This window comes from Bos indicus x Bos taurus, chromosome 17 (assembly GCF_003369695.1).
Source record: "Bos indicus x Bos taurus breed Angus x Brahman F1 hybrid chromosome 17, Bos_hybrid_MaternalHap_v2.0, whole genome shotgun sequence".
NCBI classification, from domain to species: domain Eukaryota; kingdom Metazoa; phylum Chordata; class Mammalia; order Artiodactyla; family Bovidae; genus Bos; species Bos indicus x Bos taurus.
In genome coordinates this window covers 10,895,111-10,911,143 of record NC_040092.1, presented here as the reverse complement: position 1 = coordinate 10,911,143, position 16,033 = coordinate 10,895,111, and the positions used below count along the sequence as shown (strand labels likewise).

The window sequence follows — 16,033 nt, the reverse complement described above, 5'->3', positions numbered from 1 at the left end:
TTCGCTGTCTCCTGGAGTTTGCTCAGATTCGTGTCCATTAAGTTGGTGATTCTATCTAACTATCTCATCCTCTGCCACCCCTTTCTCCTTTTGCTTTCAATCTTTGCCAGCATCAGAGTCTTTTCCAGTGAGTCGGCTCTTCACATCAGGTGGCCAAAGTATTGGAGCTTCAGCTTCAGCATCAGCCCTTCTAATGAATATTCAAGGTTGATTTCCTTTAGGATTGACTGGTTTGATCTCCTTGCTGTGTCCAAGAGTCTTTTCCAGCACCACAATTTGAAAGCATCAGTTCTTCGGTGCTCAGCCTTCCTTATGGTCCAACTCACATCTGTACATGACTACTGGAAATACCATAGCTTTGACTTTGTGGAACTTTGTTGGCAAAGTGATCTCTGCTTTTTAGTATGTTAAGTTTGTCATAGCTTTCCTTCCAAGGAGCCAGCGTCTTTTAATTTCATGGCTGCAGTCACCGTCCACAGTGATTTTGGAGCCCAAGAAAATAAAGTCTGCCACTGCTTCCACTTTTCCCCCATCTGTTTGCCATGATATGATGGGGCCGGATGTCATGGTCTTAGTTTTTTAATGTTGAGTTTTAAGCCAGCCTTTTCACTCTCCTCTTTCATCCTCATCAAGATGCTCTTTAGATCCTCTTCACTTTCTGCCATTAGAGTGGTATCATCTGCATATCTGAGGTTGTTGATGTTTCTCCCGGCATTCTTGATTCCAGCTTGTGCTTCATCCAGCCTGGCATTTCTCATTATGTACTCTGCATAGAAGTTAAATGAGTGGGGTGACAATATACAACCTTGTCATACTCTTTTCCCAATCAGAAACCAGTCAGTTGTTCCATGTCTGATTCTAACTGTTGCTTCTTATCCTGCATAAAGGTTCTCAGGAGACAGATAAGTGGTCTGGTATTCTCATCTCTTGAAGAATTTTCCACAGTAAATTGTGATCCACACAGTCAAAGGCTTTAGCATAGTCAGTGAAGTAGATGTTTTTCTGGAATTCCCTTGCTTTCTTCTATGATCTGAAGAATACTGGCAATTTGATCTCTGGTTCTTCTGCCTTTTCTAAACCCAGCTTGTATATTGGAAGTTCTCAGTTCACATACTGCTGAAGCCTAACTTGAAGGATTTTTGAGCATAACCTTACTACATGTGAAATGAGTGCAATAGTATGGTAGTTTAAACATTCTTCGGCATTGCCCTTCTCTGGGATTGGAATGAAAACCGACCTTTTCCAGTCCTGTGGCCTCTGCTGAGTTTATACTTATTGCACCTGCCTGGTATAGTTCAACATGTTTTTTTCTGTCGTCTAAATTTCCTGTAACTTTATCTCTGGATCTCACTTCTAGATCAGGGTTCCATCAGATTTCGGATTTTTCAGAGCACTCTCTGTACATGATTTCCTTTGATCTTAATGGTGTAAACCCCTCATTTCTATAAATGTAGAAACACAGACTGAGAGAATATAAGTAAAATGACTAAGTGGAGAATTATTTGCAGAGGCTCAGCTAGAACTTAGTTTCCTTAACTCAGTGGTTTGTAATTTTGGCTGTGTATCTCATTCACCTCTGAAGTTAAGCAAAACAAAAGCCTAGATATTTTGAGTTAATCGGGCTGGGGTGGGGCCCATTAAATATTATCTGAAAGCTCTCAAGGCAGTTCTCAATGTTTAGCCACGGTTAAAAGCAACTACCCTAACTCATATCTCATGTTCCCTCCTCTGTCGCATATATTTTCTTCATCTAATTAGAAGATTCTTACATAGAAGAGGAATAGTTATTTTCCATTGCTCCAGAAGGCAGAAATATAATTAGTCCAAATGAGGGAAGGTTACTTGGATGTAACAGTGGGAACCAGCTGTACATCCTAAGAGCATTATTCTTGGAATTTATGTATCTTCTCATTCATTAATTTATCAAACATTTATATGCCAGACACTGATACAAGTATGAATAAGACATGGTTCCCTCTTTCAGAGTTCACAGTTGAAATAGGGGTACAGATTTAAATAACATTATAGTAGAGTGTATTATACATCTTGGGGGCTGCATAATTTCCTTTTTCAAGTTGTTATATTTTTGTATTTTTAAATTGTCATCAGTGGCTTTCTTACTAAGATATTTATGCTAAGCATTTAGTGAATATGTCACAATGATAGTCTTTTCATTAAATATGTAATTCAAGCAATAACAAGTAAAGTTAGTCTTTGCATAGTTATCTTTTTTCTTTAAATAGAAAAAATAATAAAATTTATAATAGCATTGAAACCATTTTGAGAGTTCATTTCTACATCTTTCTCCGAATTTTACTCTGTTGATTACTAAGCATAGAGGGATGATTTGTATTGGTTTTGTCAAGACTTTGGTGAAAAAAAATGATTTTGTAACATGGAGAAATTTTTAGATTTGGACTCTATGCCTCAGATCAACTTTGAAGAGTCACTCTACATACCACTCACTACATTTCCTTCATGGACATCTGCCGGTGGATCCAGGGAATTCGAAGCGGGGACAGCATTGGCGAAGATCAGGAAACAATTGCTTAATTAAACGTTAATTAAGGATATAAAGAGTGGTTAAATAAGGATAGCTCAGTGAAGAAATTCAGTGGAGAAAAGAGACTGAAATAAGGATAGCTCAGTGAGGAAATTCAGTGGAGAAAATAGGCTGAATAATTCAGCCAGGTGAGAGAAAGGACATGGGGAGACCAAGTTTCCATGAACAAGGCCCGCACCTTATTTTTCAAAGTAGTTTTTATACCTTAAGTTATACATAGAGGATAATGGGGGAAGGGGTAGAGTCATGCAGTAAGCCAGGCTTTCTTCCTGCAAACTTATCATATGCAAAAGTTTAGGTGATTTGCATCATCTTCTGGCCCGGAGGCCTTTTAACATTTTAAGACCCTTTCTTCAGAAAACTTATTTTTCTCTAAAGGTGATTAGTCAGGCGCCACCCTCCAAAAGCATTAAAGTTGCATTCCTATAGGGCAAAGGTATGGTGGGCTGTAACAAGAAAAAGAATTAACTCAAGGGTCCAAGGTTACAAACATTAAAGGTACTACTTACACCAATTATATTAATCAATACACTGCCAGGGACACAGCAGATAAGGGATATGGAGACTTAGCAGCAAACATTGGCCCAACAAGTGAAAAACCCTTCACCAATACAATTTCTAATCAATCTTTTAACTGCTCAAAGGACTCTGTATTTAGACAGTTTAGAACATCTCATGCCTCTCACAGTTGGGAGGCTCTGAGCAATCACATGTGGCCAGAAAAACCTATTCAGGCAGGCTAGAGGACTTCCAAAGGAGTTTGTAGGTTGAAACACTATCACACCCAGGAACTTTATTAACTGGAGCTATAAGTTAACTCTTTTTTCAGAGAGAGGTAGTGGGGGACAGCCCCCCCCATAAAGTCAGAGGTGTAGGTGAGAGCACAAAGCAGAAAGTAGGCAGACTCTGGTTTTGGGGGTAGATGCTCGAGAATTTCCAGGGGGACTCCTGAGGCTCGATCCCGCCTTTGCGGATGCCGAGCCTCCTTCCTCATGACCTTTGCCACGGACGGAGTTCCTCACACTGGCTCCTGGCAGTGATAGACTTCCAGTTGAGCTATTCCAGATCCTGAAAGATTATGCTGTGAAAGTGCTGCACTCAGTATGCAATATGCCGGGAGATAGCTCCCGGCAGACATCATTTATTAAAAACAAATCACTGAGGCTGGGATGGGGGTGGGAGGGAGACTGAAAAGGGAGGGGATATATGTATAGGTATAGCTGATTCATATTGTTGTACAGCAGAAATCAACACCGTTGTATCCTCCAATTAAAAAAAAGTTTAAAAATTAAAAACAAAGTAATATGAAGTGGTATAGGGAGAAAAACAAATTCATTGAGGAACTTTCCTTGTTGCCCAGTGGTTAAGACTCCATGCTCACAATGCAGGGTTCCATCCCTGGTCAGGAAGCTAGATCCCGCATGTTGCAACTGAGTTCCCATGCCTCAGCTAAAGGTCTCACTTGCCTGCAACGAGCTGCAGCCAAATAAATAAATAAAAATAAATATTTAAAAACAAATCTTTGATACATCTGTTGAAATAGCAGGCACATTTTCTCTTAGAGTTTGTATCTGACCCTTTGATAGAGGTATGTCCTAGATAATATGGGAATACCAAAAGGTTTTCTGGGACTTCCCTGATGGCTCAGTAGGTAAAGAATCTGCCTGCAATGCAGGAGACTCAGGTTTGATCCCTGTGTCAGGAAGATCCCCTGGAGAAGGAAATGTCAACCCACTCCAGTATTCCTGCCTGTGAAATCCCATGGACAGAGGAGCCTGGTGGGCTATAGTCCCTGGGGTCATAAGAATTAGACATGACTTAGCCACAAAACTTATAAAGCAACTAATAATAAAAGGTTATTCTCGGAAGGGGAAGTGAGAGGAAGAAAAGTGTGTTTCAAAGTTGATGGTGGAGCAGAGCTGAGTTCTAAATGATAGGTAGGATTTAAACTTAGTGGTATAGGATATTCAGGCCACATTAGCAGGGAGATGGAAAAATAGAACCCTGGTCATAGAACATGACAGAGATGAAAACTAGGCAGGGATTAGGATAAGATGGAAGTTTTATGCAAAAAGAATTTGAACAGTGATTTCTTACATTTAGGAGTCCTCAGAGTTCTAACAGTTGTGCTCTCAATAAAAACTGCTCTCAGTTTATCCAGCGATTTGGGAGAAATCACCACGTGCTGGAGTTCCAGAACAGAGCCAAAGCTAATTAGCCTGGTAACAAGGCAGAGTCCATTCCTAGTTTTGGCACCAAGCTAAGGGCTAAAACTCATGAATTAAAGTGTGAAATTTAATCGTGGTTATCAGTTAAGACCGTTTTAAAAAATAGATGCTGATGAGAGTTTGAATACATACAAGACTGAATAAGGTTGTGCAGCTTCAGGGTCTAATTTAATTGATAACGGATCCACTTTTGATTTAGGCTTTTGTATTAGAGATAGAGTTCCATCCTTTGATTCTTGATTCACTTACTTGGTTCACATAAAATCTTTCTGATCTTTGAGTTGCCAGATGCAATTCAATTTGACCATAACTGCCATCTTCATAATGTAAAAAAAAATTGTAGGAAAATCTATAAAAGGGTTTAAAAACTCACTCTAATGTTTGAGAGAATTTTGGTATTCTGTTGACTACTGAAAAGTTTTGTCCTGGGGTTGCAAGTTGGGCCAGTTCAATCTGCTTTGGAATAATTCATGTATAAATTCATTTTATGCTGACAGGTTCATATAATGAATTGAATCAGTTAATGAACCTTACTAGGGAGTATAATAATTTATTCATACTAGGGAGTGTAATAATTTATTTGGAGCTTCCGTGATCCTGAGTTTTAAATCTCGTTTCTTTTTGGAGAATGAACAGTTGTATTGTTCACTGATAGTTCTCAGCATCTGTGGTGGTCTCCCCCATCCCACCACAGTCTTCCGCCTAACGAGCCCTACGGTGAGAAAAACTGCTGCTGAAGTACAATAGATGGGCCTAATGAACTGATTTAAAGAAAACACTCCCTGTGGTCCTTACGCTTGTGCTTTGTCAGATACATCCCCCAATGTTGATTATATCAGCTACCATTTGTTTGACTAGGAGTTATTAAAGACAGTGCTTGCTGCTGTAAAATACCAGCTCTAGTTATGACTACTTTTCCTCAATATAAACTATTTAACTTGTCATCACAGTTTTTTTTCAATAGTGGGAAAAAACCCACCTGTTTATATTACCTCAAATATTAATGACATTTCAAAATTGAATAAGAATGTTTTACCTTATTATAGGGCATATACAATTTTTATACTGCTTTTTATTGTTGTATAGTTTTAATTATTTTTATTCTACAATACTCCATTATGATATAATTTAATTGAACACTTCTGAATTTTGAAATTGCTTCTACTTTTTCCACTGTGATAAGACTGCAGTGAAAATCTCTCTGTGTGTTTTTATTTCTGGAATGTTTCTTTTGGATAACTTAGAAATGGGTTTGCTTTCTGTTTCTTTGAGAGGTAGGAGATTATATATGTTTTAGCTACATATTGACCCTTTTAGAGAATTACATCTCTGGTATTCTGAACAGCAAAGTATATGGAAATTGAGATTTACATTTAGGAGGGTATAGTAGTTCATTCCCTAATCTTGATTTTTCTACTGATTTATTAGTCTAGTTAATTTCCTAATGTGTATATACAATATTTTCTATTACCCGAAAAGCCTCTTATTATTTAGCATACAATAAGGTATGCTTAGTCCTACCATATTTCGCATCATGACTGGTAGGTATATGTTCTGTGTTTCCCAAATGAAAAAAAAGTTGGTTAAAATGATACAATCCTCTCTAACTCTTCTGTCGATACTGGAGTCTTGTTCAAAGCTAGATATGGCTGGTAAAGAATATTTTGCCTCCTTTCTCTCAGCTTTCCAGAATGATTGTTTTTTAGCTTCAAAACATATATGTCATGTATGATGAAAAATTACATTAAGGCTTTGAGTTAATATTTTGAGTGTCATTCCCTTAATACTTTGGTGACATCAGCATTGTCACCAACGTACAGTTAGTAAACCTGTCTTCTGATTAAAGGTGTCAGGGATCTTCCCTTTTCCTGAAATAGCCTTTTTCCTTTTTTAAAAAAAAATTTAATTTTCTAATGATATTTTGGTCTTTTATCTTCTTGATCAAGAACTGTTACTAAGAGTAGTGGTTTTATATGAGCATCAGAGACAAATTATTTAATATTCGCAAGTACCAGAAAAGATCCTCCATAGCTAACTCACTAAAACCCAAAGGTATGATCTCTTTCTCTTTATAAAATGATTTTAGGCCATGACTTTCAAACTTTAGAATTCTTAAAAACAGCAGCATATCAGACAGTTCTTAGTTTTCATAAGAGGCCATTGAAATGGATAATGCTGAGTAACCTAATGGATTTCTGAAAGCATAGTGTGCTTTAGGTACTGCTAAATCAATAAACATAACAGTCACTTAAGTGTGTATATTATGTATTATTTGGTTAATCAAATCCTTTCAGAATATTTGTCTTTCAAGTGGAATGCTAAAAATATAACTAAAGTGCTTGTAAGAAATAGAACCATCAGAAAAATGTAGTAGTATGTATTTTTTCAGATAATCTTAATATTTGAAGTTAACCTCAGATTCTGCCATATACATCATTTTATGAAACATGAAGGAACAAATTTCAGAAGCATTTAGTAATAAAAGTAAATAGTTGAGTTTAATGTTACTTTCGGAGAAGGCAATGGCAACCCACTCCAGTACTCTTGCCTGGAAAATCCCATGGACGGAGGAGCCTGGTGGTCTACAGTCCATGGGGTCCCTAAGAGTCGGACACGACTGAGCAACTTCACTTTCACTTTTCACTTTCATGCATTGGAGAAGGAAATGCAACCCACTCCAGTGTTCTTGCCCAGAGAATCCCAGGGGCAGGGGAGCCTGGTGGGCTGCCATCTGTGGGGTCTCACAGAGTCGGACACAACTGAAGCGACTTAGCAGCAGCAGCAGCAGCAATGTTACTTTAGAAAAGGCAGAGGAACCAGAGATCAAATTGGCAGCATCCATTGGATCATAGAAAAAGCAAGAGAATTCCAGAAAAACATCTATTTCTATTTCATTGAATATGCTAAAAAGCCTTTGACTGTGTGGATCACAATGAACTATGGAAAATTCTTAGAGATGGGAATACCACACCACCTTATTGAAAGTTGCTTGGTTGTGTCTGACTCTTTGCGACCCCATGGACTTCTCCAGGCCAGAATACTGGAGTGGGTAGCCTTTCCCTTCTCTAGGGGATCTTCCCAACCCACGGATCAAACCCAGATCTCCCGCATTGCAGGTGATTCTTTACCAGCTGAGCCACAAGGGAAGCCCGAGAATACTGGAGTGGGTAGCCTATTTCTTCTCCAGGAGGAATTGAACTGGAGTCTCCTGCATTGCAGGTGGATTCTTTACCAACTGAGCTATCAAGGAAGCCCCTAATTGCCTCTTGAGAAATCTTTATGCAGGTCAAGAAGCAACAGTTAAAACCACACATGGAACAATGGACTGGTTCCAAATTGGGAAAGGAGTACATCAAAGCTGTATACTGTCACCCTGCTTATTTAACTTACATGCAGAGTACATCATGTGAAATGCCAGGCTAGATGAAGCACAAGCTGGAATCAGGATTGCATGGGGAAATATCAACATCAGATATGCAGATGACACTACCCTTATGGCAGAAAGCAAAGAGGAACTAAAGAGCCTCTTAAAAGTGAAGGAGGCGAGTGAAAAAGCTGGCCTAAAACTCAACATTCAAAAAACTAAGATCATGGCATCTGGTCCCATCACTTCATGGCAAACAGATCGGGAAACAATGGAAACAGTGACAGACTTTATTTTCTTAGACTCCAAAATCACTGCAGATGGTGACTGCAACCATGAAATTTAAAAGATGCTTCTTCCTTGGAAGGAAAGCTATGACCAACCTAGACCGCATATTAAAAAGCAGAGACATTACTTTGCTGACAAAGGCCTGTCTAGTCAAAGCTATAGTTTTTCCAGTAGTCATGTATGGATGTGAGAGTTGGACTGTAAAGAAAGCTAAACGCCGAAGAATTGATGCTTTTGAACTGTGTTTAGAGAAGACTCTTGAGAGTCCTTTGAACAGCAAGGGGATCAAATCAGTCAATCCTAAAGGAAATCAGTCCTGAATATTCATTGGAAGGACTGATGCTGAAGCTGAGGCTCCAATACTTTGGCCACCTGATGTGAAGAACTGACTCATTAGAAAAGATCCTGATGCTGGGAAAGATTGAAGGCAGGACGTGAAGGGGATGACAGAGGATGAGATGGTTGGATGGCATCACCGACTCGCTGGACATGAGTTTGAGCAAGCTTTGGGAGTTGGCGATAGACAGGGAAGCCTGGAGGGCTGCAGTTCTTGGGTCGCAAAGAGTCAGACACAACTGAGCGACTGAACTGAATGATACTGAATTGTTGTTTGATTCTTGTGTCCAATAAAAGCCTATATTGAATTTTTCAGGAGTTGCTTCATATAACATAAGTAGCTGCTCAGTGTAGCATAAGTAAAAATGTATCTGGAGTGCATATGTATTGTGTATCAAAGGGTTTTACTGGGTAGAAATCACAAATGTGTACCTGTGGCGGATTTATTTTGATATTTGGCAAAACTAATACAATTATGTAAAGTTTAAAAATAAAATAAAATTTTAAAAAAATGTAACAAAATTTGTTTAGACCTTCATAACTTGAGATGACCAAATTTAAAATTCTGTGGTTTTTCACATTAAAAGTATCTCCATCTTTGATTGTTAACCATGATGGTGGAAGCTGGTTACTGACTTTTTGAGGGGAGATCTTAAAAAAAAAAGAAAATAGGCAAGCTAGCTTCCTTAGGTATGATTACTTCAGGGTAAATAGTCACCTCTGAAATGCGATCCTTTCTAAAGGAATTTGTAGTTATTTTATCTGTTACCATTTGTGAAAAATAATCAAAAGTGTAATTTGTGTTTGAATCTAGACAAAAGGGTGGGATGATGAAATTTGTATGACTTGATGGTAAAGGACATTATAATCATCTGTTTGATACTCTTTAGTAAAAACTAAGTAGAAATGTCCCTAGTTCTTATTTTTAATAATATGATTTGCAATATAGCTTTACCCAGTGATACCTAGTTGAATACAACTATTGCCTGGTTAGAACTTTTAAAAATTTTGTTTAAAAATTATCGTATGGTAAAATGGACATTTTTTGGGGGGGTAAGTACAGTGCTATGACTCTTAACACATATATTAATTCATGTAACCACTTAACACATGTAAGATTCATGCAACCACTTAGCACATGTAAGATTCATGTGACCACCAGTGCTGTTCAAGGTATAGAACAGTTTGTCTTCATGAACCTTCTTATACTCTCCCTAAATAGTCACACCCTGCATGTACCCCAACCTCTGGCAACCATTGATCTGTTTTTTTTAATCCCTATACATTTTTTTCCCCAGGAAGTAATAAATAGAATCATGCAGATGGAACCTTTTGAAATTGATTTCTCTCACTCAACAAAATGCCATTGAGATTCACTGAGGTTGTGGGGATCAGTAGTTCATTGCTTTTTATTGCTAAGTTGTTGGTTGAAATGTTATGGCATTTGGATATTATTTCTGACCTGACATTGGCACTGAAGTTTGAATTGGTTGCTTTTAACTGGGTTGACTATTTTTTTAAATCAGTTAAATGAGATATACATGTAGTTAATTTTCTGAATTAGAATGTTTTTTTAAACTGAACATTTTTTTAGTTTAGTGGCTTGCATGTATAGCTAAGCTAGGCAGTTACAGGATTTAAGGGCAAAATTTGAGGTTAAAAAAAAGGATTTTGCAGTTTATGAGCAAAATAGAATGACCTATGACCCTTTAAAATCCCAGTGCCAATGACTTGACAGCATTTTCTTTGCTTTTGTTCCAAGCCTCTTCCCATCCTGACTTTCTGGTCTACTGAGAACCAGACACCTCTGGTGGCTGATAATCTATTTTAATATGCTTGCTTCAGGAGTGCCTGCCTTTATTTGCTGGTTATAACAGTCTATTCATCTTAACTTAGTCAAACTTCCGTGTATAAACTCTTTGCATCATAAATTTAGTTTGATTCTTTATCTTAGTATCTATTTCTTAGTTGATTGAGGTTTTATTATTTCCCCAGCTGCTGAAAATCTCAAGGAGGTCTCCTGATAATTGTATGTTTTTGGAAAGAAAATAGTGGTTCTGCTATCAATGAGAACTGTATAAATCTATTTATGATGTCACCAATTGAAATAATGGATTAACAGTAGTAAGAGTGGAATGCTCCTCAAGCGGAGAGAATAATAAGCAATCATTTATTAATAGGTATTTTAGATTTTGAAGATGAAACTTGTTCTATTTTTATTGACAATCTAATTGGTAATAGAAGTTAGAGACAGGTTTGTAAATTGATTGAATAAATATTTATGCCTCAGCTTTCTAAGATAAGTTATTCAAATTAACTTTGACTTCCATATTTAACTATTTTCATGATTCAGGTTCTAATCTCACTTTTAATAGTAACATTAGCAGAAATGCCAAGAAAAGAAAATCTCCATCAACAGCCTGGCTTTATAGCACACATTTTCATATTTGGTCACAAAAGATTTTTTGATGTGGACCATTTTTTTAACTTTTAACTTTAAAATTTTAATTTTAAACTTTAATTTTGTACTGGGGTATTGCCAGTTAACAGTGTTGTGATAGTTTCAGGCGGACAGCAAAGGAACTCAGCTATATATATACAAGTATCCATTCTCCCCCAAACTCTCCTTCCATCCAGGCTGCCGTGATGTGGACCATTTTTAGATACCAGTGGATAGATTTACTCTTATCATAGATGAGAGTGGTGGTGGAAGCAATACATAGCAACTTCCTCTCTACTGGTTCTTTCCTTAGATTTTAACATTTGAGACCAAGAACCCAACGGAATTAGCAGAACGTCTGCGCTCTGTTTGTGGGAATCAGAGCAACGCCTATGCCCGCCTGCTGGAATACCGCCTGAATGCCTTGCGAGGACTGTGGAATGCCCAGCGCCAGCTGGCCTTGGAAGAACAGCATGAAAGGGAGAGTTCAGGTGATGAAGAAACTTTGGCCTTGCTCAAACGCCAGGGCTTGTTGCAGCAACCCGAGCAAGCTCCCTTCACATCAAGGATGGGGCTCCTGCTGGTCTTCCCCCTTATTCAGTCCCAGAGTAGAACAGACCCCTCTCTCTGTAACATCACTGCTGAGGTGCTATTGAACTGCCTTCGCGACTGCCAGCCTTTGAGCCTGACCAAGGAGCCTGCTGACTGTCTCAATGGAATTGAAACTTTGCTGTGCTCCTGGCTAGAGGAGACTTCTGACACAGGCCAACACATCCCACATAAGCAAAAAGAAAATGCTGCTGCTGCCCTCGTGGCTTTGGCATGTGCCAGGTAAGGAAAATCAAAGGTACCCCCTGGTGACCTTGTGACTGCTGCTGCCTGGGTTGGGTGAGTGAATGAGTGAGCAAGCATATTTGATGGAAGTCTTAACATTCAGAAGTCCTTCTTTGTTTTCAGTATTGAATTTCACAGCCTTGACAGTGCCTAAGATGTTTTCAACAAAACTTGGCACCAGGAGTTGGAGCTGGAACCCAAGTTCAAGGTCTTGCTTTGTGTTATATCATGATAACAGCTTAAACAGTTTAAAATGGAGAATTAACACTTGCCATTATCTACTTACCCTTAGATGATTTGTGTTTTACATCCAGTGGTTAGTGGAGGATGTTATATCTATATTTCTCCCAGAAGGACAGTGAAAAAAATGTGTAGAGCATTTAAATTTTTTTGTGACACGTGTCTGTAAGGAGTGTGTCAGTGAATGGGTTATTACTCACCTGGACTCGGTCACACAGATATGGTCACAAATTATATTTCTGGACCTTGATGCTTGGCTCCATCAATCTGATTGAAAGATCTCTCTGTGTATGTATACATATATGTGTGTGTGTGTGTGTGTGTGTGTATAAGATTTTTAATAGTGTACTGTCCTTCGCATGTAAGTTGATGTCATTGATAACCGTCAATAAGAAATATTCTTGGAGTTACTTTTCCAGGAGAGGATTTCTTAATTCTCCTGCTCAGTAAACTGTTGATCCCTCTCACATATTTGTGAAGAAAAGGTTCACTGCCTTTGCTTTCTTCTAACCTAATTGTCTAGGGACCATTAGGACCATGGTCTGACAGGTTAATGTTCTAATCTGTCCCTCTCCCTTCAAAATTTTTTCTTTGATTGAGTTCTTCCTTTTGTTAGCAAAGCAAATGTGGGTAACTTCTTGGAGGATTACGAAGGCCTTAGACTCCTTCCTCTATTTTTATGGATTCAAAGTTGACCTTCAGATGGTTCAATCTCAAGCTGTTTTTAAGGCAAAATGGCACCAACATGTATTGTCAGTTTCTTTGCCTTGAGCAAACTGTCGTAGCCTACTTTTAGATCCTGGAAGACTGTAGTTGATTATGGAAATCCTGACATGAGCTTAATTCTGGAGACGTTATTGGGTGGTACCAAAATGAGTTTCCCTGTAAAGGCTTTATATTGGATTTATTTATTAATTTTTGGATATGCAGAAGACAGTTTTGAGCCCTAAATAGATTTGTTATTAATGCAAAAGTCCTACTTTGGGAAATTTTTTTGTCTTATCTTTAGACAGATTTAGGATGTTTGGAATAACTACCAACTCTTTACTTTCAGATGTTTTAATAAACATGGGGTCATAAAACTCACTTTTTTATTGTGCCCTAATTTAGTCTGAACCAACAGATGGTTATTGAAATTGCTTCGTGTACTTGAGATTCCAAAGTCCATCCAGCAGAAATGAGTGTTTTCATTTTCTTCTTCTTGGATGTGTGTGTGTGTGTGTTGTTTTTGTCTTAGATAGTGCCTACATTCTGTTGCTAATATTATCACCTTGTCTGGACTTTATTTACCTCAGAAGTCATATGCTTTTCAGGGTTGGATTATCTCTTTTAATGACGTGTTTAGGAGCATATTATTGAACTTTTGAGATTGATGCTCTCAAAGACAGAACAGTGTTTCCAAAAAATTATTTTGAAGATATTCATTCATTTCAATTAGCTAACATTTATTGAACACTTCTGATGTGCCAGGAACCTTGCTAGGTCTTAGAGAAATAGTGACTCACAGTGGGTGACTCATGATCTCTAATTTTACAGTTGAGTAGATTGCATTTTGTCAATCATTATTGCTCATTTACCACAGGCAAGGGACTCTTCTAGGCAGTAGGAACATAGCAGTGAACAAAGTAGATGGTCCCTAAGATTGCAAAGTTTACGTGAGAGAGAGACAGACATCTAGCAATGAATGAATGTATAGGATAATTTCCAGAGAAAGATATTCATAGTAAGAAGACAAATCAGGATATTTTGCTAATAGAGAATAACTTAAGAGGAGGTAGAGGCCAGCATTAGCTAGAGATGCCAGGGAAGACCTTACTGAAGAGATAACATTTGAGCTGAGGCCTAGACAGTTGACACAGAGCCAGCCACACAAAAAAGCCAGTAACAGGGAGTTCCAGGCAAGAGGAGCAGCAAGCAGCACAAATCTGATCATCCTCCTGTCCTTGGGGTAGCTGAGGGACAGCAAAGTGAGCAGGGGGCTGGAATGCAGTGGTAGAAGGGGAGGTGGGAGAGGAGGGTCCAGACCATGTTGGGGCTTAGGAGCCGCGGATGGAGTCTAAATTTTACTCTAATGTCTGAATCTGGCAGCCAGTAATATCTTACAGTTGGCTTACTGGTTTTAGATATTCCAGTGTGCCCTTGCCCGTTAATTTTAACCTCGTTGTAACCCAGGGAGGTATCCTTGTTGGACAGATGATGAAGTAAAAACCTATAGAAGTTTGGCAACAGGACTGAGATGATGCCGCTGGTGAGTGCCAGAGCCTGGTTTCGGAGCCTAGGGGTCTTTTCTCCCAGCTTGTGCTTTTACACTCTATCTGCTGCCTCCCTGCCATTATGGTTCTTTGGCTTTGATTCTTTTGAACACCAGAGATAGGGAAGGGGACAATTAAGAGGAGGACTCTAGGCCTCCTTGATCCTCTGTTGGGTATTTCATTTCTTGTGAGGTTTAGGCACATGATACCTAGCAATTAAAGCCTTGGCTAAGAGAAATAAGGCAGCAGTCTGAAGTCAGCCCATCTGATACCCATGATCATTTAGTTCAGGAAATGTTCTTAAGGTGATTTATACTTGGGACCTGGCCAGGTAAGTCTTGTACATCTTAAAAGCACCTTCTTTTAGATCCTGCTGACTGTATTACAGACTTCCCAGGCCTTCAAGCATTTGGAACCAAAAGGAAATCGGGCCTTTGTGAGCTCTGCAAACATTACAATCACATACTTCACAGCAGGGGAAAGCAGAAGGAATACCCTTCAGCACAAAGTATTATTTGAATGTTTTTCTTTTTGGTCATATTTAATGTGATGGGGGTTGGTGAGATGTAAAATGGATGAACTTAACAAAGATATTAAAAAATTTAAGCCTGGAAATACTGCTAGACTTTAAATGTAACCTCTTCCAATGAAATCTGTCCTCTAGACTAGAGATTGACTTGATGAAAGAGTATCCAGTCATAATCACCACCTGTTCTTTGTGCTTGAGCTTTCTGTTTTGAACTTTCATGTTAGGGGGAGATAATTTACTTTTGCAAATACAAGAAGAACCAGCATGGAAAGAGGCAAGTATATCTGATATTTTGTACAACACATCTACTGACTGGCAGCATGTGTACATGCTCAGTTGCTCAGCAGACACAGACTTATTTTGGAAGCTTCCCATGTGATTAATAACATTGACATCAACAACCTTATTATTTGACATTTCAATTTCAGTGATTTTCTGTTCCCTCTTTTTTTAGGGGATCATTGAAAACTTTTGTTCATACAGTCCATCTATTACAGAAACAGACTGATGTAGGGTCCCTGCCTGTAGCGGATGTGCTGTATAGGTAAGCTGTCACTTTAGATCCTCACCCTCCTCCTACACAAGTGAGCCTGGAGAATTAAAGCTCTTCCAATAAGTAAATTGCTAAACTCTTTTTTTTTAATCAATTAATGACTCATGTTTTTAAGTAAGTGTGCTATTCTAATCATTGTAAGTAAGAATTTTGTTTTTTCCTTCTTAAAAAAGCATGTTGTTTTTCATTTTTTAATTTTAGTGGATTAAAAAAATGCAATAGCTTGTCTTGAATTTTTATTGTAGATTTCAAGATGATAATATGTTAAGATATAAAGTAAAAAAAGTGAAAGTTGTTCATAATTTCGCTACTCAAAGATAACCACTCCAAATTTGTATGTATTTCCTAGTTCATACCCCTCTCTCTCCATCCCTTCCTTTCTCTCATACATGTATACATGTAAAAT

The 16,033-nt window shown here is 38.3% G+C and overlaps 1 protein-coding gene across 6 annotated transcripts in view; it reads left to right on the top strand.

Moving 5' to 3' along the window:
• Positions 1–16,033, top strand: part of HECTD4 (HECT domain E3 ubiquitin protein ligase 4) — a 170,675-nt gene that overhangs the window by 42,013 nt on the left and 112,629 nt on the right. For all 6 annotated transcript variants that reach the window (XM_027566620.1, XM_027566619.1, XM_027566623.1 and 3 more), the window contains exons 2-3: positions 11,533–12,050; positions 15,529–15,618. In XM_027566620.1, the coding sequence (XP_027422421.1) occupies positions 11,533–12,050; positions 15,529–15,618 (608 nt within the window). The remainder of the gene's footprint in view (positions 1–11,532; positions 12,051–15,528; positions 15,619–16,033) is intronic.